This window comes from Patella vulgata, chromosome 7 (assembly GCF_932274485.2).
Source record: "Patella vulgata chromosome 7, xgPatVulg1.2, whole genome shotgun sequence".
Classification (NCBI taxonomy): domain Eukaryota; kingdom Metazoa; phylum Mollusca; class Gastropoda; family Patellidae; genus Patella; species Patella vulgata.
In genome coordinates this window covers 21726146-21751405 of record NC_065885.2, presented here as the reverse complement: position 1 = coordinate 21751405, position 25260 = coordinate 21726146, and the positions used below count along the sequence as shown (strand labels likewise).

The window sequence follows — 25260 nt, the reverse complement described above, 5'->3', positions numbered from 1 at the left end:
GTTTATGTACCAATACTTCAAACAGTTGTAGTTGTATCTTTTCTTTAAAATTCGAAACATAATTATTTCAAAGTTGCATTTGCATATTTTGTAAGACAGTCAAAACACATAATTATTTTTAAAAATTCGGTTGCATATATTTTTTTTAACAAAGTCAAAACATAATTATTTCTATATTTATTGCTGAATAGGCTCTCAAATCACTATTATACAATCATAGGAATCATTCCAGCACTTAAAAAACTTTCACATAAAAACCAATCCAGCCCATTGGAAATTGTATATTTTTTTTCACTGGAAAACTAATTCTACATAATGGAAACAGGGAGATGTCTCGATTGTCAACGTTTGTGGTTGATAATGATGACATGGGTAAATGAACTTACAAAACAACAACGTTTTGGTTTCAATTTGAAGATGATTTTGTCAGTTACTCAACTGGAAATGGGCTTTATTTCAACATATTAAAAACAGATGACTTACAAAACATGCAACTATAGTTTTAAGTTAGAGTGTGTCATTAGTGTTATTTATATATAAAATAGTTCTTGGCATTGTAATAAATAGACATATCTACTTAATTTAAATTTCAGTTGGAATCAAATACCACAATTGAACTTCACTATGGCAATTTGACTACCATTCGCGAAACAATCCAAGTTGGTATGTGTTTTATTTCATAAACTATCTTAAAGGCATCTTAATACAAGAGAGTTGTATCGTGCTTATGGTATAAATAAAAAATGATGTCCACATATAACGATAAGTTGCATAATAATTGCAGCATTGCAATAAGAGAGAGAGAGAGAGAAATGGGGTCTAACGTCCACTTGACACAAACTAGGTCATTCATTTCGGGACCAACATATGGTTTAATTTTATTTCAACAATTTGCTTGCGCATTGGGTTCTTTAGCAGTGGGAGGAAACCGGAGGACCCGGAGAAAACCCACGAGGTTGGACAGGCGACCCTACTCCTTGTCACGCACAACCGGGATTGGAAACCACGCCAGTCGACTCAATGATAGACTTTATGATACAGCGCGCGCACGCTAACCATTCAGCCCCCCCCCCCGCATTGCAATAAAGTCTGTAAGTAAATAAAACGAAATCATAATGCACTTAAATAATAAACAAATAAACAAGGAAAAGAGATAATATTTTTGACAGATAACTTTTTATATTAGATCTGACATGTCATAAAACATGATTTCATTTCATTTATACCAGGAACGTACAACTGTACTGATATTGGTATGGACTGCAGTACATGTCTGGACAACTATATGAAGTATGGGTGTCTGTGGTGTGAAGCTCAGCATCAGTGTGAACATAAAGAATTATCAAATTGTTCCATGGCACCCCAATGCCCAAAGCCAAAAATCTACGGTGTATGTTTTGTTTGTTTGGTTTTTAAATCTGATTCAGTTGCTTGCACTTATATCTTACAACTATCAGATACTCTTTTTTGTAGGATTGACATGCTTTATGACCATTTCTTTTAAATTGAAACCTAGTTGATGAACAACGTTTTGCTTCTGCGCAAATCTGGAAAGTCCTCAATTTCGACTGGATCGATGTTCGAAATTAAGCAAAACCGACACTGATGTGTGTATGAAAAATAATAATGGAGATACTTTTGTTATGTTGAACTGTTCCCGAACGTGTTTCTAGGGTTGCAAGAGCTACACATATTTATGCTAGCTTAATGGAGTATTAGAAATCAAAAGTGTTCGCAATGGAGTTAAAGACTGACAATGTATATATAAATGTTTCCTCATTTTTATTTAAGGATGCCATAAAATTGTTTTGGTCTTCGTAATCATTAAACCCTTACCGTTCAAAATATTTTTCAGTGGGATATATTGTGCTTGATATTTATTTACTTCACATACGTTGTTTTCTCATGCATTTTGTTGCATCATGCAAAGTAGAACAGCCCATTTAGGAACGTAAAATAAGCAGGTGCTATACTCACCTTGTCGACTTCCTCAAGCAATGTTCAGCTGATTTCGTTCGCTGTGTGTTTTTTACTTACGAAAACCAGCACATGAATGATGGTCATGGTATGGACAGCGACCATGAAAACAAAGCGGGCACAAGAATGGTCAATCTAAAGCATGTAAGACTGAGATGAACGCAACTCTATCCCAACTCAACCCAAACAGTGAAAACAGTCGGCTAAACTGCTCTTATGTTACAGGTTTCCCAAAACGCTACCTTAATACACGGCGGTGAACTTATTACTATACATGGTAAAGGTCTAGAAAGGTTTGATGAAGACACTGATATTGTCCAGCTGGCAGGAGTAAATTGCACAGTAATCCAACATCTTTCCAATTCAGATAGGTAATGTATTTTTTTATTTTTTAATGACAATAAAATTGAGCTGATTTGAGTCTGTCAATAAATGTGTTTGACTGTTTGTGAAAACTAGGTGTATTAAACGATATTATGTAAATGCCGTCTCTGATCAAACACAAAGGTGAATCATCGATTGTTCTGCAATTTCCTTGTTATTTGATTTCAGGATAAGTTGTAAAGCCGGAATTGTCAATGAAGCAAGATACGGAAATGTTACAGTTCGCATTAGGAATCATACAAGTACATTACTTAAACAAGTATTTAGTTACAAGGTAAATTTTAGTTCATTCATTTATTTGTTTATGAAATAAAAACACAAACGTTTGATTATAAGCAGTGGCGGCGCCAGAGGGGGGCAAGGAGGAGGGCATTTGCCCCCCCCCCCCATTAATCTGGTCTGCCCTCTATTCCCCCCCCCCCCAAATAATTTTAGAAAATAAAAAAAAGTATTTGTGATACGTTTCGGTAATCAATACCTTCTACGGTGAATAAATCCCACATCCCCACTCAGTCATAAACTTGCATGTTGTAGAGCATTTCCGACAGTATATTTTTCAAAATTTTCTTGGCGAGGTCCCCAATGGACTCTCTACTTTGGCGCTCACAAGGGGAATTCGTTGAGGTTCGCAAGTCGGTTCGTTTGACATTTTGTTCTCTAGTCGGATATAAACTAGTGATCAGGCGACGAACGGTATCTGTGCAGATCTATTTATCTGGACGATCGGTGCCTGACAAAATACTGTAAGACAGCATTTCCGGCGGTCTATTTTTCAAAAGTTTCTGGGAGAGGACTCCCTACTTTGATGCTCGAGAGTGGGCTTCGTCGTGATTCGCAAGTCCGTTCGTTTGACATACTGCCAGGCTGCATTTCCGGCAACCTGTTTTTCAAAATTTTCTTGGGGAGGCCCCCTAACCCTAGTTGAAGCTCGTGCCTTTGCCCCCTTAACCTTGGACTTTGCCCCAGCTTTGCCCCTCCAATTACCGACGGCTGGCGCCGCCACTGATTATAAGTATTATAAACACAAACGAGAAATACAGAATTGATAATAAGTATTATAAGCAAAAGCGGGAAATACAGTATTGATAATAAATATTATAAGCAAACGTGGGATATACAGAATTGATAATAAGTATTATAAACAAAAACGGGAAATACACTATTATAATGAAGGATTATTGTTTATTATATATATTTATTTTCCATATATAGGATCCGAAGGATTCTGAAATACTTTTTAATAAAGGACCTGTAGCCGGTGGAACAAAACTCAACATCACTGGAGCTGATTTTGATGTTTGCTCCAAGGATGACCTCAACATTACCATTGGCAATAAGTTTGTCTGTGCGACTGATACTCTGTAAGTTCACTGGTACTTATTGAAAAATTTTCTTGAACAGTAAAACACAGTATTCGTATAGTCTTTTTACACACCCACATTTTTATGTGAACGTATATTGTCGTCGCCCCTGTCCGTCCGTCTTCAATTTGTTTGTGGATACTCTACAGGTCACAATTTTTATCCGATTTTGATGAAGCTTAAATGTAGGTTTATCTCTAAAAGATCTCGGTTCCTTTCGACATTCGCGAATATCATTATCAGAATATAACTTCCAGGATTATGGCACCTGATTGTACAAAAAATCACATTTTTTGTTTGTGGGCCTACTAGAGGTCACAATTTTTATCCGATATTAAAAACCGCTCTTTGTACGCAAATAGTGTGAAAGTATGTAATATCAAGGTTGTGGACCCTCTACAGGTTACAATTTTAATCCGATTTTAAGTAAACTTAAAACGTGTTTATATCCCAAAGATCTTCGTTCCTGTCGATAGCCGCGCATTTCAGACTATAACTTCCTGGATTATGGTCCCTGATTGTACGAAAAATCGAGGGTTTTCTTTAGCTTGTTCTCTATCCATGTGGGCGTATCTCGTATGGCAAAGGCTGGTTTGACGAAATAATCCTTTCTGACGCATTGATTTAAATAGATTGATTTAACTACTTTTTTACATTTTTTTTCAGAACTTCAACATGGATTGGGTGTACAACTAGTCCTGGAGAAATAGCCAATAATCTTTCTATTCACCTGACCTTCCGAAACAGTAACACAATTAAATTGAACAGTACGTTCTGCTATGTTGCTGATCCAACGCTGAGTTACATCACACCTAACAAAACAATTTCAAGGTATATAATTTAAAAATTTTGATTTCCTTTGGAGTTGATCAAAGTGATTTTTGCACCTTTCTTGTTCTGGCGTTAAAAGAACTACAGGGTATATATCTTTACCTAAAATGCCATTAATGCCCTGCAAGAAATGTATGGCTCTCCGACGAATATAAAGACTGGAGTTTAACGTTCTACTTTCATCACCAACTAGACTAATGGAGACGGGCATCATACAGTGTGATATAAGGGCATTTTGTCCGGGTAGCAATTGAATTACAGTTGTCATGGCTTCATTTACGTGTACGCCAACCTCGGATTTTTCGTAACATCCGAAGCACTAGACAGTCCATATTCTGTCACTTTGTATTTATGGCCATCGAACTTGACACCCCTTCAGTACTGAAAGAACTAGGTTTTAATAATGTTTTCGGTGTACATATAATGGTCATCAAGTCAAAATACTGCTTTCTCATAGATTATGTCCTTTTTTATTATTATTATTATAATGGATACATTTGATGGAATCTTTCGAAAATCTAAGGCAGGTTAGATATTTCACACATTAGTATTTGTTGGAATTGTAAGGGACCCGGTGGATGTTGGCTTATAATGTTAAACTGTTTATTTTATTGTTTAGTGGTGGAATAGATATAACAGTTGTTGGCAACGGTTTTAATGCCATTCAACAACCGGAAATTGGCATTGTGGGGTCTTCAGATTTTGTGGTAAGTGGATACTGGATCGTCAGCATCCAATTACTTTTTGTGCGAGTTTACCCTTTAAATTTAGCACCATGTACGCCCAAACACACCGCTTACTAACCCCCACCCCCTCTCAGTCACGTCAGGAAACTTGACACACAACTAAATTGTCTTTGTTTCGACAAGGCCCTTCTCGATTGGCCAAGCTCAGTTGCCGCTTCTCAGTGTATCTTGTATATAGTAGATGGAAACATATCTACCATCGCATGGCGGATACGTTGGTCATATAATATATCAAAACAAATGCGCTATGAGCACGTTGTGTAGATCTGGCTCTATTTAAATGGACACATTATTACTATTATTATTATTATTTATCAATATATCTAAAAATTAATCCATTTGCCTAGGTGGAGGAGATAAACTCCCAATGAAACTACCAGGCCATCACCTGGGTTGAACCTGGGACCATCTGGTTATTGAACCAGTGTCATATTCACCGAGCCACCGTGGCTCCCAACAACATTTACAGAAACCTGGAAATAGCAAAACACATTCTCATAAATAAACATTAATGGATTTTAGTTTGTTTCTGTTTTTTTAGCCGTGCTCTGGTTTAAGAAATGATAGCATGATCCTGTGTCCATCCCCATCGAATACTGTACCAATCTCACGGTCTAAACGTGACTTAACAACACAAAAAGGAATAGTTTTCAAGATGGATGGAATCAAACTAAAGAGTGAAATAGCTTACACCCCAGATCCCGTCATATTAGAATTCGAAGAAGAGAAAAACATTCGATCATTTTCGAAAGAATCTGGATATATCATTATAAAAGTATGTCATTTTTTTTTAAATTTTGTCAATCCCAGTTTTCTTCACATCCCCAAATACAACTGGAAAAAAATGTCAAAACAGTGTATAACTATGATAGCCATGGTATTTTGTAAAACTAATTTGTTTTTTTAAAAGTTTAACAAAAATGCTTAGTCGCTCACGAAAACTGTAATGTATTAAAGCCTTGATTTCCCAGCATTGGTAATAATCGTATAAACAAAGTCCTGGTCTGTTAATGTAATTTCGACTGTAACCCTATTAATGATATTCTTTCAGTTGAATAAGATAACAAGGGAAGTAATCGCTTAATTTAGTGGACGATTTCAAAGATGCCTTCTCTAGTACAAACTGTGTGATTTGAAGACCGATTTGGATTAAAAACATATTCAAGCTAATTTATTTTTCAAAAGATGGCTTCCCACTCCCCTCGAAGCATTTTAATATCAAGAGCGCTACCCCCACACTGATCCGCAATGAATATTCCCTAGGCCGCAACAATCACTGATTAGGATGACATCGATGCGACTTAATAAGACACAAATATTAACTTTTTTCCTCCAACAAATCAAATTCTAAAACATTTTTTTTATGTATTTTTATCTATCATGTGGTTCCATTAAGGGAGAATTCATTTCGCTTGTATTGATTGTTTGTCGCTGTCCGATTATTATAAATATTGAAGCCGAAGTGAGTACCCCTGCTTCACATTCTTTTCCATGGCCACTAATCGGCTAGGTATGACTGGCGTGTATACTGCTGCAGCTCTCACTCCTGGACCTCAATATGACTTCGGGAATACACACCTCTTTAAAAATACATACGTTTTTTGTATTAAGCAGGATACATCTCAAATGCAAAGTTTACAGCAGCTACATCCACTTAAGCATAAGTATAATGAACCCAAAAATAAAAAAAAGTCATTTCTGGCCATGCTTCTATCGTTTGAAAGACTACAATGCGTATGCGTCAACAAATACTAATTACTTGATTGGTTAACTTTACGCCAGAAATATGCATGGTATTCATGCTTAATATGAAGATAGAGAGAGACTGACGAAGATTCTAATGTATATAACATATATTTCCATATTTTTAAGACTGGCTTTGGCATCTGTTTGGCATATTCATGAAGCAATATCCCGAGATATCCCTATCTGACCATTGCTAGATTGGCTTCTGATACTTGTGCTTTTGAGGGAGTGTGTCTATTCTTCCCGTTCAATCAAATCTGGCCTGACAAGGACAGCTGTCTAGTCATTCGGATGAGACGAAAAACCGAGGTCCCGTGTACACATTGGCGTGCACGTAAAAGATCCCTTGACAGTTGGAATTCGATATAAGAGTAGGCCGTAGTGCCGCTGTCCGGGCAAAATTACCCTCATAGCACACTGTATGGCGTATGCCCGTCTTCATTAGCCCAGTTCGGAGCAAAACAGTAGGACGTTAAACCCCATTTCATTTCATTTCATTTCATTTCAATCAAATCTATCCCAAGTACAGTAACATGACAGTCCTTCGTTTAATCTGGGGTCTTCCCTAAAACTTTGGACAGTGATTTAAGGTATTAAAAACGGTGAAATACTGTTCGTCTCCAAACAGTATTGTTTACATTGTATCCGTATTGATAGCCTCGTTTGTCATGCAATTAGTTTTTCTGCAATATTCTGCTATGCACTGGTTAATTGGGCATAATAAAATCGTGAGTCATGTTATGTAAACATATTTGGTCCAATTTGGAGGTCTGTTTAAAGCGTAATGATAGTGTTAAGCAGTTAGCAATTGGTTGTTAAACGGACTATTGACCAGTCATAATTTGGACCAGAAATTTGCTTCTATTACAGCAGTGTTAAGTAGGGTTAGCTCTAATCAAACGAAACACTCCGACGAGTATTTTAACGCGCAATTCCGCTATCAGTTTGAAAACGGGGTGGGGTGGGGTGACGGGGTGGGGTTCATTATTTTTCTTGATAAAGATCTAAATGAATGTATTATCTATCTCCTGTAATGTCATATCTAATAAACAATATTATTCCAGGACCATAATATTGCTACATTGGTCTTATGAATTAATTTGTATCATTTTAGGGAAGTCGATTAAATGATGCTGTCCAGGCAAAGGATTACACCGTATCCGTGGGGAAAAGCGAGTGTGATGTGGTACACAGGTTAACAAGTACAGAACTAAAATGTTATCCGCCTATTAAAGAACCGAACAAACAAAACGAAACATCACCAGCCCCAGAGGTTCAGGTAATATAATAGTTATACCTTAATATTTCACACCCCGCCTTCATTAGGTCAGTCGGGAGTAAAAGAGTAGGACGCTAAACCCCATTTCATTTCATTCAATATTTCACCTGTATAGAAATAACATCGATACATTACCGCATTATGGATAGTTGCAGATCAACTTCATGTTACGCCCCAATCGACGCTTATATTTTACTTGTATATGTATAAGCATCACGGGCATTTAACGGACGGCCTTATATATAAGCAATATCAGCTCCCTGATAATAAAATCTTGTGCTTCCTTTTTGTTGCTTCATTATGTACGCAACACTATCTGTTATTACCTTTAAATTAAAGAAACATTATGCAAGGTCTAAATCTGTCTTTTCGGGTCTATTTTGGCTTCGAATTAATTAATTATACAATTATTCACATGCCAAGCCCATAATCTACTCTATAGAGCATCGGTTGGCTGAGGTATTAGGTGGATTAAACAATGTCTGCCATATCTTCGTTAAACGTTAAAATATCCTAGCAATGTTTATGTAAATCAAGACTATTTTGGCGAATTTCTTGTCACAATTTCACTGAAAATTTCAATATTTTCATTTTTCATTATCAATTTTTAACCTATTATAGCAAGAACGGTAAGCTCTTTATCTAAATCTTACATAGTGCATCTTTAGAAACAGATATTATTTTCTTACCATTATGCAGGTAAAAATTGGTAACCTGGTATTTGAAGTTGGCTATTTAAAATATATATATGTGAAACCTGAAACTGATGATCCGACGTTATATATTATTATTGGTATATTGGTAGCTGTTGTTGTAGGTGTGGTTATTGGATCAGTTGTTATATTTAAATACGTATCAAGAAGGAACAAACAGAAATGCCAAGATGTGATTGAAAAAACAGAAATGGAAGTGATTGAACAATGTCGAGAGGGTATGCTCATATCTGGATTGAATATTTAATCATATTCTTTATAATTATAATCATATTCTTTATAATTATAATCATATGCAATTATAATCATATGCTTTATAATTATAATCATATGCTTTATAATTATAATCATATTCTTTATAATTATAATCATATTCTGTATAATTATTATCATATTCTTTATAATTATAATCATATTTTTTATCATCATCCCGCAACACTTTAAAATAACGTGCCAAAAAGCAACATACCAGTTTCAATTTTTATCGCCAATGTTTAATCTGTCTAAAATTTTGGAGAATGTGATGAGACTCGACTGGATTTAATTTGGAAAGCTGTCTAAAATAAAAACAAACAATAAATAACATAAACTATTGACGTGGTTATTGAATCAAGGTGATATTTTTTCGAAAGAAGAATCTTGTAAAACATGAATAAGTCTGAGTGCCTATTCATTGGTCTCTAAATGTTTTACTGTCCGTTTTTCACAAGAAATATAACAATGTGTTAGTCTCAACATGTCCCATTCCATTCCATTTTATTTAATAATGAATACTAGTAACTTGTTTTTCTCGTTTGTTTGTGTAGCTTTTGCCGATTTGCAGACGGATATGACAGATATAACTGCTGAATTAGTAGAACTTGGAATTCCATTTAATAATTTGTTTACATATGTATTTCAATTTGTATTTCCACAATGTTCTGGTGAGAATATCAAATCACATACAGCACTGAATGATTTACAGGTTGGTACTTATATATGATTTTATTCTTGAACCATTGAAACAACAATTTATGTATATACTGAGACCCAATGAAAATGTACCACTGGTGCTGGCTGGAAGTACTGGCGAGACATAATGTAGATGAAATGTGATTTTTGGCATCAAAAATAACCCACGGCTTCATAGCTTGTGGGAACCTTCTCCACTTCCGTTGCAAAGTTATTTCCAGTATCTCTGAATTTAAACAATGACACGTTCTCGGTGTTTCAGATGTCAACTTTGGCTATTCCTTCATTCTTCAACTGTAAGAGTTGTGCTGACGCTAGCTTTTTAAAAGCCCAATTTTATACTCCATGTTTGCACCATAAAATTGTGATTTTCAACGTTTCCATTCTATCCAATTCCATTTTTTGTAATTAAGAGAATTGATCTGTGATATCTTGAAGATATGGTTTAAAAGTGCAGAATTAATGAGTATCTCTTAAACGAGATTTGCAATAATCCATTTAAACAATGTTGCGTTTGCATTGCGTCTCAGTATTGTGTCAAATTGAATTCCCATTGCTGAACGTGTCCCACTTATTCGGGTTTGAAATTGTGTTCAGCACAGGAGCGGTTACATCTTGTTTGCCATATTATTGGGCCATGAATCCGCATATGAATATTCTAGTTTCATTTTATTGAAGGATCACGAAGGAACTAAAGAAGACATGGCGGCAAGCATGACCAAATTAGATCAGTTAATCAGTAATAAATTTTTCGTCGTTTCTTTTATTCGGACAATGGATAATCAAAGAAAATTTAAACTACAGGACAGGTTAGTGTGCTCAATATCTTTTATCTGTTTACTCTGGTAGTTTACAGTTCTATGAACAGCAGATATGTCCACGATATTACAACTTTGGAATATGAACACGATAGAGTAACGAGATCTCATGGACATCAGTATATCTATACAATGTATTAAACGAATTGACCGACGTCATTACCGGGGGGGGGGGGGTAAGACGCTGGCTCGCTAGCCTGGAGGTCGGGTGTTCGACCCCTGCATTGGCCGAGAAAGTTCATCCAGATTTTTCGGCGTGGTTTCCCCTTGTCAGTGATGCAGGGCGGAGGGCCTGACATGGACAGCTGTCTAATCGTTCGGATGGGACGAAAAAAAACCGAGGTCCCGTGTACATATTGGCGTGCACGTAAAAGATCCCTTGGCATTTGGAATTCGATATAAGAGTAGGCCGTAGCCCGGGCAAAATTTCCCTCATAGCACACTGTATGGCGTATGCCGGTCTCCATTAGCCCAGTTTAGGAGCAGAACAGCAGGACGTTAAACCCCATTTCATTTCATTTCATTACTCGGTTTATCAAAGTATTGTGCTTACATATAAACAGTCAAGTGCTGTTGTTTTTATCATTTACAGGTCTGATGTGGCTGGTTATCTAACATTACTTCTAATAGACAAAATGGACTATTTTACAGAGTATGTATTGTTATATTTGCTCACATTTACATTAATATTTCAATTCAACGTTGGGGCGTTGGATGGCCGAATGATTAGCACGTGCGCGCTGTATTATACGATCTATCATTGAGTCAACTGGCCTGGTTTCGATTCCCCGGTTAAACGTGACAATGAGTAGGGTCGCCTGTCCAACCTCGTGGGTTTTCTCCGGGTTTCCTCCCACTGCTAAGGATCCCCTACGCTCAAGCGAATTATTGAAATAAAATTCAACCATGTGTTAGTCCTGAAATGACCTAGTTTGTGTCGTGTGTGGTATGGCTAGCATATTTAAGTGATTCTAAATTGCGTTTATATTTCGCCATTATGAACACGTTTGTTCTATATCTTTTTTTTTCGGTTGACTATTTTCAGGATAGTTGAACTGCTGCTACCAAAGCTGATTCGAGAACGCGTAAGCAGAAAGCAACAAAAGTATATATTTAGACGGTAAGCTGAGGCTAGAAATGATTGACAAAAGTGCATAGGTTTGGAGATTCCCTTGAGCATTTGCCCCAACACTCTAGTATAGGACCTCTAATACTCAGAAATATGAGGAAGGAAGATATTTTGAATATGTTAAAACAGATGAAATAAACTCCTTATCAAAATTACAAGTTGGGCAGTTCGTACAGCGAAGTTAACAGCAATTTTTTTAAATTTTAATTTGACTCTAATAAGATGCCCGCCCGCCCCGCCCCGCCTGAAAGATAACTATTTTGACAATCATTTTGTAATTTTAAAAATGTTTGAATTTATTATGTTATCTCTTCAGATTGGAGACAATCACAGAAAAATTGGTCGTAAATTGGTTAGCTGTTTGTATGTATGGTCCCTTAAAGGTAATTATCATCTGGTTTAGAATTATTGTCTTAGCAGATTCTGATGTAGAGTTTCGACACTTACAATTCCATCATAGCTTGGCATGATGTATAACTTTCTGTAAAATTACAATATACCAAAAATAATGTCCATAGAATATCTATAACTTTGATTGAAAGCCGCAAATATCTACCATTCTGTGTTATAAAAACAGAACAAAACAACCCATGATGTACTTTAAGATTTTGTCCCCCGGATGTCTTTTCATCAAAGACAAATGTAAATATAATATATGGGTTATTTCTTTCGTTAGAGTTCTTTATGTCTATCATACAATTACACGGTAAAATATCTTTAACACTAAAAGTGCGTGTGGTAGTGACAATGACCTTCAATGCAAATGCTGGCCGGATTTGATTATTCAACTAAGAATCGAGTACCTGAAGTGTAATGCGCAGTATATTATCTCTTTTTTTACCATAGAAATGTTCCGGATCTACGTTGTTTATGTTATATAAGGCTATTGAAATCCTGTCTCAAAAATCTGCTATCGATGCGGTCACTCAACAAACACGTGCAACGTTATGTCAACATAATTTACTGGTAATTGATTTTGAACCGGAAGTGCTGGTAAGTAATGGATCTGGTATTAAAATAAGAACCATACTCAAAAACCATGTGGATCTATATTTTATTTTTAAAATAATTTACAAATCGATATTACTTACTATTATACAGCGCCATTGCGGACAGAATTGTTTACTTCATATTTTTAGGAAAACAGGTCTACACACAATGAATTTAGCCCATTATGTCAAGATAGATCTCTATCCTCGCTTGACGACTTCACCTACAATATTATTTATAATTCAAGCCGTAACATTTAAAGATACATTATGGGAGATTAGATAAAGATCTGGCAGTTCTCACTGTAATAGTTAAAAACTATATAATGTAAAGGGAATTTGCTGAAAATTTCAGTCAAATTGATCAACTCTGAACCCAGATTTTAGCGATAGAATTTTCGACCTAGTCTCGATCATCTTTACTAAAGTCAGTACGATAAAAAAACATAATCTCGATTATCCATTTCATGATTAAATTATGAATGGAAGTCTAACAGGAAATCGGAACCTAATCCAATAAACATCGCAAGCTAGCGATGCCATCGAGAGTTGATGATGGTCTGGATAAGTTAATTAATGTCTAATTAATAATTTAGATAACATTTCAGGTCTAATGAAAAACCTGCAATAGGCAGATTTAGCTCTTGCATAATGTATGTTTAAGGATCGGTTTCAGAATCCGTTCGCCATTATTTCTAAGTTTAACCACTAAACGTGGAATCCCAGCGTATTTCTACTTTCTTTTAAATCGTTTGCAGTAACTATAAGAACCTCATTCGTAAATATAATTACATGTTTAGGTATATCTGCATGTTGGTCTGACGAATCTCGTCGTGATTTGCTAAGCGTCATCGGATTGAGGTTTGCGTTGACTTTTATGAAAATAACAGGAGAAATTAGCGGGGTGGTAATATGAGTGGTATACATATAATGGTATCTGGCCTCCATTTCTAGGGGGGTTGGATTGTCGAATGGTTAGCACATGCGTGCTGTATCATAAGGCCTGTCATTGAGTCAACTGGCGTGGTTTCGAATCCCCGGTCGTACGTGACAAGGAGTAGGGTCGCCTGTCCAACCTCGTGGGTTTTCTCCGGGTCCTCCGGTTTCCTCCCACTGCTAAAGACCCCTACGCACAAGCGAATTATTGTAATAAAATTAAACCGTATGTTAGTCCCGAAATGACCTAGTTTGTGTCGAGTGGACGTTAAACCCCATTTCTCTCTCTCTCTCGCCCCTCCATTTCTAATTTTTAAATATTCCTTTATTACAGAATTTGACTGTTTTGATAAATAATGGTAAATTTGAAACAACCTGTCGAGTACTTGACTGTGATACCATTACTCAAGTTAAGAACAAATGTATAAACGCCTGTTATAAGATAGAATCAACATCAACCAAACCTAGAGTGGAGGAAATAGATTTAGGTACAACGCATATACAATGTATATTTATACCCATTTAACTGCTGCAGTTATTTGTTTTGCATTGGTTTCCTTACATATCTTTTGGTATTTTAATATTCCAGTGTAACTGCAAAATCAATATACTCAATCGAATTGAAGAACTAACTGTTCCTTGGAGTTTTTATTTTCGATATCCCTTTGTTATTTTACAGAATGGAGGATATCCGATTCCGCTCGTAAACTTTTATATGATGAAGATCAGTCAAGTGTTATAACTAGTAATTGCCACCGGAAGTTAAACACAATGGAACATTATGGCGTTAGCAGTGGCTCTACTGTTTGCCTTTTGTCCAAAGATTTAGTTACAGCTGATTCCGAATATGGTAGTACTTTTGGTTTATTGTTAGCTGTTTTCCCCGTTCTCTTTATAATATATATCCCTTTTCTAAAGATCTACGTCCATCTCAGAAATAAAATATTTACATTCTCTTCTTTCCAATATTAAGAGAGAGAGAAAGAAATGGGGTTTAACGTCCACTCGACACAAACTACGTCATTTCGGGACTAACATATGGCTTAATTTTATTTCAATAATTCGCTTGCGCGTAGGGGTCTTTAGCAGTGGGAGGAAACCGGAGGACCCGAGAAAACCCACGAGGTTGGACAGGCGACCCTGCTCCTTGTCACGTACAACCGGGTATTCGAAACCACGCCAGTTGACTCAATGACAGGCTTTATGATACAGCGCGCAGGTGCTAACCATTCGGCCATCTCCCGCCCCCTCTTTCCAATATTAAGACCACAAATCCGAGTAAATGATTCCACACTAAACCAAATGTTTTAATTATTGAAATAACACGCTATACAATTATTTTACAGAAAACTTGCAATCAATGAACGAACGTAAGAATCTGGTGCCCACGGAAGATCCAGGGCCAACACGGTTATTAGAACTCCTTACTTTCCATTTGGTAAATCAATCATATTTGGTAAATCATATTTGGTAAATCATAAAATATAACATTCAAATTATTAAATTATTAATCATAACAATAACATTATTTATCTTGTTTCTGAATTTTGTTTGTTAACACGGGAGCAGCGGCAATATTTTTTTCTGTTTTTCCAAGATTTCACTTTATATTCCGAACATAGTATTTAGTTTTGCTGAACCTATTTCAGGTTGGGAATGAAGAAAAATGGGCGACGAAGAAAGCACTAGCGGAATTGAATTTGAACAGACTTTTGCAAACCAAGGTAAAATTTTAATTGAAACCTAACTCTGTTCTGTCCATTTTTGGGGGTACTGTTGGGGGGGGGGGTATCACATTTTATCAGAGCATCCACATGACTCTATTGACATTATTTGATAAAAATTGTGATACGCTTCACCGTGCTTTGAGCATGCTTTATGGATCTAGCGCATTACAAATGGACAGTTATTATTATTGTTATTATTTTCTTGCAATCTTTGGTTACAGTTTAATCTAAAGAAATATATAGATGACGTAATAGAACATATCCTTAATCTAGATGATGTACCTATTCCTGTACGACATTTGTTCAGTATTTTAGAAAAGGCTGGTGCACAAGAAAACCAGGATAGCACAACCATAGGATCATGGAAAATACAGAGGTATAAAATTAAAGAATAACGATTGTGTACTGCCCTGCATTAAGCAGATGCAGTGAATGCAAGCATATCCCATTTGTTTGTTTTTATGGTTAAGGTAAAGGTCAGAATCTCTTATGATCTCAACAAATGACTCGTACCAAATATCTATTTTAAAGAACAGACAGGGCTATGCAATTATTGGAACGTTAGCCACCATTTATCATCGCATCCGTTATTTAATAATGTATTCCGGCTTGCATAGATTCGGCTAAAAATGCATTATGTAAGAGCTAAATATGCCTAATGCAGATCTCTCATTTGGCCTCAAATGTTATATCAATCATTAATTAGACATTTATTCACATGCCAAGTCCATACTCAACTCTTTGGATCATCGGAAGTTTTTGATTTTCAACGGATTTAAACACGATTGACGGTTAATAATTTAATTAAAAAATGGATAATCGAGATTTTATTATCGTAATAACGGTACCAATGACAATCTAGACTACACTGTTCTCCAAACGATAATAACTCCGCTCAGAATGGAGTAATTTAACTGAAATTTTCAACATATTCCCCTTTTATTATCTATATTTACTATTATAGCGCGAACTGTCATTTCTTTATCTAAATCTTACATAATGCATCTTTAACTGAGCAGACACGTGAGACTAATAAGTAGGGAGGTCGTCATAAAAATGTTTGATGGTCACCCCATAACTCTTAATTCAGGTAAATAACATGTGGTATGTATTGTCAACAGATTACATGTGTGACTAAAGGGGCATTATGGGAGATTAGATAAAGTGCTGACAGTTCTCGCTATAATAGTTTTAAAAAAAAACGATAACGTAAAGAGAATATATGTTGAAAATTCCAGTCAACTTGTTCCAATCTGAACCAAGATATTAGACATTAGACAAAGTCTCGATTATTCAGTTTGACGTTAAATCATCCATCACAAAGTGTATTCAAATCCAGTAAACATCGCAGGCTAGCGATGTCATCGAGGGTTGATTATGGTCTGGATAGTTTAAGTAATGTCTAATTTGTAATTTAGATAACATTTTAGACCTAAAGAAAGACCTGCAATTTAGCTCTTAAATAGTGTATGTTTAATATTACTCTAGTATTCACGCGGGTTCACTTACCGAGAGTGGTTTCCCCGTGTGAGTCGTGTAGGGAGGCGGTCCTGGCAAAAACAACATCTAGTCGTTCGGGTGAGATAGATATCCTCATAGCACACTACATGGTGCATGTCAGTGTTGAATAACCCGCTTAATGCAGAAAAATAGGACGTTTAATCACATTTCGTTTGGTTTCACTCTTATCACGTCTTATTTTCTATAAGCTGGTTAATATAATGCACATTTGGTTTTTAAAGTGTGCATTTTTTATGCAAGCCACAGGAAGACATGAGACATGTTCCATTCCATTCATTGGGGGTGGGGGGGCGAATGGTTACCACGTGCGCTCTGTATCATAAGGTCTGTCATTGAGTCACCTGGCGGGGATTCGATTCCTCGGTTGTACGTGACATGGAGTAGGGTCGCCTGTCTAACCTCGTGGGTTTTATCCGGGTCTTCCGGTTTCCTCCCACTGCTAAAGACCCCTACGCGCAAGCAAATTATTGAAATAAAGTTGAATTATGTGTTCGTCCCGAAATGACCTAGTTTTTGTCGATTGGACGTTAAACCTCGTTTCTCTCTCACCCATTCATGTAATTAATGTTAAGTATTTTAAAAAATGATATTTCTTTACAGTTACGCTATAAGATTTTGGACCAGGCTTTTGTCTCAACCAGAACTCTTATTTGACTTAAATAAAGAAAGTGAAAAATATGTTCAACCTAACCTGAACGTTATACAGTTGGCCTATATTGATAGTTTTTCACCTCCACAGAGACTGGACAAGGTAAGGCGTCAGCCTAATGCTCGTTATTAATCAACCAAAACTTTTTTTTCGATTGATGTATTTGTCTTAAAGTAAAACGTGGAGTACCAGCACCAAAGATAGTAAATGTATTTTAATGACGATAATTCTACAAAAGAAATTTAGTGTTATTCGCTATTGTGTTGTTGGATTTTAGAATCATTATTATCAATATTATTACTATCCTGAACTCAAAGAATACCAACATTCTAACAGAAACAGACAGGGTATAAACATTAAACACTGTATTGTGTGCCTAGAATAGAGCTAAGCCCCCCCCCACCCACATACACACACACACACCCACACACACCGTACTCCCCCTTTAGGCTGTGACTCTTTTGGGATATGAATAAGAATAGCCTTCAGAATTATATTGGCGTGTGTCGAAGGCTGGTCGCATCCAATCACAACCCTTAATTTGTTGTTAGGTTAATAGCCATATTTCACAATCAAGGAAATTATAATAATGGATCTTATTATTTTAATAATTCGCTTGCGCGTAGGGGTCTTTGGCATTGAGAGGAAACCGGAGGAACCGGAGAAAACCCACGAGGTTGGACAAGCGACCCTACTTTTTGTCTCGTACAGTTGACGCTATGACAGACCTTATGTTACAGCGCGCATGCGCTAACCATTTGCCCCTTTCCCCCAATACCATTACCACATTGTTACGAAAAGGGTTGTCACTTGTCATACTCTCTGTCCCGCACCACTGACAAGGAGGAACCACGGCCAAGTCCGGGAGCGAACTGGAGACCTCCAGGTTAGCGAGCCAACTTCTTAACCACAGAGCCACCGCGACTCTCCGATACATATGATGGTCTGAGACCCTTTTATATTTTATATGTTTTATTAACTTCAGAATTCACCTTCCCATAAACTCTTATTCTATAAAGACTGTGCTGATTACAGAGAATCCATTCAGAGTTTCCTTAAATCTAAAAGGAATTGTGAACCCGTTAGTAATACAGAACTTTCTGCTGAATTAACCAAGTTACCCACAGTGGTAAGTTGTTTCCTTACTTAGATGAATAATCCCTAGATGGTTTATTCCTGATAAATAAAGATTTTAAATTAACTAATAAAGAGCGTAAATAAGTCCATCTTACAAAAGCTGTCCCAGATTCCTATGATATCCGTTTACAAAGAGGTGAGTTTAATTATGCATATAAAAGTCCTGGGTCCTGTTTCTCGAAATCTTAACTAAAGATAAAATTTTAGTAGGTACTTCAATTTTGATTGGCTAAGCACTAAAATTAATCTAATATTATCCAATCAAAGTACTTAAATTTGGATTTTATCTTAGTTAAAATTTCGTGAAACAACACCCAGGATTCTAAGCAAATAAATAGTCCATTTACCTTGTTTGAATGATTCGAATCATCATATCGAGAAGCTCTCAAATGGTCCCTAGATTTGTGTAACGGGGCTGCAGGGATTTCACCGTCCTAATCTGAATGACTAGATATTTGCCAAGCACGGATATGGAAAATGTATATTTTTAATACATGTGGATAAGAGGCGGTTGCCATGCAAGAGATGGACAGTGAACAAGCTAAAAAAAAAATGTGACTTTCTACAATAAGGGGCCATAATCCTGGATGTTATGGTCCGACATACGTCAATATCAACAACATGAACCGAGCTCTTGCGATACATTTTAAGTTTCATCAAATTCGGATAAAAATTGGGGTCTCTAGACCATTTTGTTGGGCAGTTTCGGTCCGATTTTCACGAAAATCGAACTCCACAACCATTAGGGTGTAGCGGTGATGAAATTTGAACGGCTTTTAAAATCGGATAAAAATTGTGACATCTAGAGTGTCTACAAACAAAATGTGAACGGACGGACGGGCGGACAGGGACGGCGCCAATATACGTCCACATGAAAATGTGGGCGTATAAAAGGGTCAAACAGGCCGATGTGCGTGGGTGACAAAATTTAGATCTTCAGCGCAATGTTTTGTGCAAGGACAGCTTTCTATGTGTTGGTCTACACAGTTGGACACTAAATATACGACGTGACATATGTACTGGTCTTGTTTTCAGTGTGGTTCTCCGTTGAAATTTTAAAATGTGTTGTAAGTTTTAATGTACTGACACGTTATATTTTACAGGCAGCTTCCATACCAATAAACAGACAGAGCGTATTGTACCAGATCTATTCAGTTATAGACAGTTACATGGGACAGGTATATTCTATTCAGTTATATCATTATAATAGGCGGGTAAATAACCTTAAATTATGATGAGTTGTTTACATTTAATTTATTTAATAGGTACATTAAACAATCTTAAAGATAGTTCATCGATTAATAGATTCAAATATATTACCAATCATCCTAAGGTTCTAACTCAATGGATAGCAATACTTCTTATTGCAATAATCGAAACAATATATACATAAAGAAAAACGTTAAGCACCCTTTTACAAGATTTGGCGCCGAGACCCTGATTATATAACCATGGAAAAACAAATCTGATTTGCAAGAATATATCTTTGACAAAAAGAAAACATTGTAAGCACCATTATGGAAAGAATTCCATGATGACGTATTTGAGCCAAAAAGGAGTCACAATAAGTATGAAGGTGCAGAGTCAGAAATTCAATTCAACGCCAAACCTCGCGAGTTAAGTTATTGTGAAAAATACATAGGGTGCTTGACCTTTTTCTTTGTGTATATATTTATTTCCTATGGTTGAAATATTGAGACGCAGTATTAGTTTGTGTACAGGGGATTTGGATTTACAAGGCAATTATTGAAGTAAGAAGATTTTTGGGGTGGTGTATTTTAACATTCCACCTGTTATGGGGTTGTGTATTGTAACATTCCTCCGGTGATGGGGTTGTGGTGATGTGATCTTTTGTTTACGTTAATCTCCTTACCAAATCCTTTCAACTAGGGTTTAATAGACAATATCGCGAATAAATATATATCTTAGCAGAAATGTCTTGTTATGGGACAGAGTGCAAAAAGAACTGACTGGATAAAGGGTTGTGCTCATTTAACGTATTATTTATTAATTTTTATTTTTAGATTGTAACAGATCTAGATAAAAGGAAGGAATCGAGTCGACTGGAGTTGTCAGAAAAACTACATAAAGTCTTTGAAACCATGCGAAATAGTTAAGAGGTTCATCTATTTTCTCATTAATATTGTAAATAAGTTCTATATACCATTGCTGTAAAATGATAGCACATTTTCATACGTGTTTTCTGAAGTGTTAAAAAGATTCATCAAGCAAAAGCATGATTAAAGATGCAATTTCATTTTTTTATTAATTAATATATAAAAAATACATGTACACAACACAATGGAGTTTTAAATATTAAATTCTTATTGTCGATCCATTCAGTGTTTTGATCATGAGCTTTCTATTAGTAATCAATCGGAACACACGCTGATACGATATTGGAATAACATTTGTTTTACGTATCTGTTAAAAATGTGAAAAGTAGATGAGGAACTACACTGTTAAAATGGGTGTAATGAAAAACTATAAGCAATGTTAATAAGCGTAAACTTTACAGCACAACTGGCGTTTTTAAAATGTAATACTTTTGCAAGGGTAACCAACTAAAAGAGCTACACCTAACAAATGTAACCGATATTCATGACTATATACTGAGCCCCTGAATAGGTGTAATTGTGGGATTTTTTGGATAAGCTACACCACTACCAGTGCTATACTGCATTTACACCAAAGGGTGTAACTATTATTGGGGAATAAATTCTAGAGCAGTGTTAATTTTACAGCATTTATTGGGTTGCAAAAGTATAATCGATATTCATGAGTAATGAACACCAGGATAGGTGTAATTGTAGCCGCTAAAGGGTGTTTGGGATGAACTACACCTCTATACACGTTCTATTACATTTACACCAACCGATATATTTTTAATGAGGGAAACATTGCTCTGAAAAAGGTGTCAATTTAAAGGAGCTAATATTTGGGACCTAGAAATTGACATAAATGGGTCGCAACGCATATAATAGTACAATATGAATGTATTTAAACTGATTTACATTCGATGGTTTCTGTTTTTACTGTAATTTCTAATCAGTTATGTTAGGCGAAATACGTCAGAAGTCTCAATCGAATGACAATGTCTAGTGTCTGGTTACTCCAGTCTATACAGAAAGTATTTGTTGCGCATGCTCTCCAGATAAGAATATGACGTCACCGTTTGGCATGACCCGTGAAATATGTCTAGCCTTGTTCTTCGAGTCCTTTGGTAAAATGTTTATTTTGTCTTAGATATTGGATATCAGAAGGCCATCTTTTCTTGGTAAGATTTCAAAATCAATGTTGATTTAAACTGACAAATAATTCGTGTTTTCAATGTCAAAGACTTTGGATGATATTGAGTTACTTTAACACCGTATCTTGCATCACAAAAGTGTTTGTGTACTCCAATTTAAGTGGGTTTTTTTGTAAAATATGGCGTTAATTGCATTAGTAACACAACTTTAATTCATTTTAGAGTGTTTACTCCTAACAAATATAAGTCTACCAGAATATTATCATGTATAATAATCAGACGAACCGGTGATGTTTACCGGATTTAATATGGCTTAAAACTAACCACTTAAAGATACATAATGTAAGATTTAGATAAAGAATTAGTCATTCTTGCTATAATAGTTCGAAAGTAGATGACGTAAAATGAATAATTTGAAAATTTCATTCAAATTACTCTATTGCAAGCGAAGATATTAGATTATTAGCCTTTGAAGGTTTGACAGACGTGTGCAATAATTTCAACCACCGTACTGGTTGATCGAAGCTAAGTCTCGGTCCTCCATGTTTGATTAAATGAAAGTATCGCTGAACCATTCTAATCTATTTAATATCGGAGAAATCTGATGCCATCGAGAGTTGATTAAGGCCTGGATCAGTTAATTAATGTCTAATTAATACTTTAGAAAACATTTCAGGCCTAAAGAAAGACCTGCAATAGGCAGATTTAGCTCTTGCATAATGCATGTTTAACAATATAATATTGTATAATGTGGCATCAAGAGGGGTGACAAAACGGTGTATCCAATGTATGCAATCTTATGAATTTTGATATTCCGTATTTTTACAGGACCAGAACCTCACATATATATCTTATCCAGTTATTACAATTAATATCACTTGTTTTGTAAATATCTGTATTGTGCGTAATGCGTAAACAATCTTCGCCTCCAAAATCGTCTGGTTCTGGTGGTTCCCACATCGAACCATCTACAGGGCCTCCATGTAACCAAAAATGTTGTCCTTCTACCAAACTATCGCCGCCACCAGCACCATATTTCCTATTTACATTTCCACCTAAAATATCAATCATAAATATACATAACAAATACAAGATGAGAGAGAGAGAGAGAGAGAGAGAGAGAGAGAGAGAGAGAGAGATTTTGGAACTAACATATGGTTCAATTTAATTTCAATAATCCGTTTGCGTATAGGGGTCTTTAGCAGTGGGAGGAAACCGGAGGACCTGGAGTAAACCCACGAGGTTGGACAGACGATCCTACCCCTTGTCATGTTCAAACGGGGATTTGAATGACAGACACTAGACCACACACGACCCCAAATACAAGGTGCGATCTAATCTTAGCCTCGAGTGTTTGTCAAGTGAAGTTTCTCCTTCGTAACCATAAAACTATAAGATGCCCAAATGTACTCAAATGGTAAAATCTAGAAGCAAAACATTCAATACCATCTACTAGTTTTTGTTTATTTTTCTCCAATATCAACTTTGTTTATGAACAGATGTCTACTTGCCCGTCTGCTACGGTTTTGTTGACATGACTACAAAAATGCGACGCAGTATTAAACTATTTCAGAAAAAGACCATGTGCCCGATTTTCATTGGATTTGAATCGATCTGCTGTACGCTGTCCGGGCAAAATTTCCCTCATAGCACACTGTATGGCGTATGCCCGTCTTCATTAGCCCAGGTTAGGAGCAGAACAGTAGGACGTTAAACTCCATTTCATTTATCTAATCGTCCATAATAGATCTTTAATAATAAAAAATACTGTCTGTTCCAGCTGATACTCCGACTCGAAAAGTGCTTGCCATTTTTTTCATTTATTAATTAAATTGGCTAAAACTCTGTGGCATACCTGGAATTTTCACCCCTTTGATTTCTTCCCTTAGCCTAAATGACTAAAAGGTCCGATAAAATCCAGTATTCTCTTGTAAATTTCATATATTTCGACATTGTCACTTTCTCAGAACATAAACATTATGACTACGCATGCGTTAAATGGAACGCTTGCATATCGCATTAGGGTATACAGGTACTTTACAAATTGGGTGCATTCGGTTAGAAATGTCTAGCGAAGGAGAATTCGTCCGTTTGTTTCACGACAATACTTATTAAGTCTTTCACACTGTGCAGCTTGTGTGAAACAATGTTGTTTTTGTTTGGGTTAATATGTTTTTTTTTCTGTTTCTACCTTTCTCATTTCGGAGAAAAATGCTTATTGCATCACATGGAGTGACTTAAAGATTAAAGTATTTTGAAACGTCGGCACATGTCAGAACCATGCGAACTCTCCGAAATACGTAATTTGGTGTAAAAGGTTAGATCTTATTTAAATTTGAATAAATGTATCGGCTAAAATGATTCAGAATTTTGTTTTTGAGACTTTATAGCTGTATTTGAGAGCAAAGTCTGGGAATGTGGCATTTTTAGGAAATGTTTTAGTTTTCAAAATTTTTGCTTGGAACTTCGTGATAACATATATGTACTGATCAGCCGCAATACATATAAAACCAGGGGCGGATCCAGAGGAGGGGGGGGGGAGGTCGCCCCCCCCCTCCCCCGCTCAGCTACATTTTTTTTTTTTTTTGTAATTCAACAATTTTTATGAGAAAAGTTTGTCGGCTTTATCGTCAGATGTGGGACAGGATGGGCACTCAAAGCACGTGATAATGATATAGACATTATGTAATATCACAATTAATGCTTTGCATGCATGAAATTGAATCACAATGTCATTGTATTAATTTATAATAAAAATTGACGTCAAACGAGGTTTTGAATTTCTCTGTTTAAAAAGCTCAATGTGTATGTATATACGCCAAAATGACGATAGAGACCATGCGGGAGGGGGGGTACATTGTCTGAGGAACCTGGCAAACCCCCTCCTGCAAAAATTCCTGGATCCGCCCCTGCAAACACAAATTTACTTAAATTATCTTCCGTTCTAGATCGAGCTTTTAGCGTATAAACTGGGTAATAATTATCCGAGAGACTCAGAATTACGGTATTCTTAGAAAACATTTTCGGAACACTTTTGCGGGTTTAAATTTAGCTGTCCTTGTAAATGAGCAGAGCAATACGGAAGTCAATTTTCGATTTTCGTTTTCCTATAATTT

General features: G+C 36.1%; 1 protein-coding gene across 3 annotated transcripts in view; it reads left to right on the top strand.

Annotated features, from left to right (window-relative positions):
• Positions 1–21232, top strand: part of LOC126828186 (plexin-B1) — a 29583-nt gene extending 8351 nt beyond the window's left edge. For 2 of the 3 annotated variants that reach the window (XM_056102362.1, XM_050557796.2), the window contains 25 exons: positions 594–663; positions 1230–1390; positions 2203–2348; positions 2530–2635; positions 3574–3722; positions 4389–4553; positions 5173–5260; positions 5841–6074; positions 8160–8324; positions 9024–9255; positions 9844–10001; positions 10667–10797; positions 11399–11458; positions 11852–11926; positions 12252–12318; positions 12782–12928; positions 14195–14348; positions 14540–14710; positions 15207–15316; positions 15510–15584; positions 15809–15963; positions 17709–17859; positions 18743–18886; positions 19998–20072; positions 20919–21232. In XM_056102362.1, coding sequence (XP_055958337.1) covers positions 594–663; positions 1230–1390; positions 2203–2348; positions 2530–2635; positions 3574–3722; positions 4389–4553; positions 5173–5260; positions 5841–6074; positions 8160–8324; positions 9024–9255; positions 9844–10001; positions 10667–10797; positions 11399–11458; positions 11852–11926; positions 12252–12318; positions 12782–12928; positions 14195–14348; positions 14540–14710; positions 15207–15316; positions 15510–15584; positions 15809–15963; positions 17709–17859; positions 18743–18886; positions 19998–20072; positions 20919–21011 — 3282 coding nt within the window. In that variant the 3' untranslated portion in view covers positions 21012–21232. The remainder of the gene's footprint in view (positions 1–593; positions 664–1229; positions 1391–2202; positions 2349–2529; positions 2636–3573; positions 3723–4388; positions 4554–5172; positions 5261–5840; positions 6075–8159; positions 8325–9023; positions 9256–9843; positions 10002–10666; positions 10798–11398; positions 11459–11851; positions 11927–12251; positions 12319–12781; positions 12929–14194; positions 14349–14539; positions 14711–15206; positions 15317–15509; positions 15585–15808; positions 15964–17708; positions 17860–18742; positions 18887–19997; positions 20073–20918) is intronic. The other variant, XM_050557797.2, reaches the window with a different exon arrangement.
• The last annotated feature ends 4028 nt before the right edge of the window (positions 21233–25260 follow it).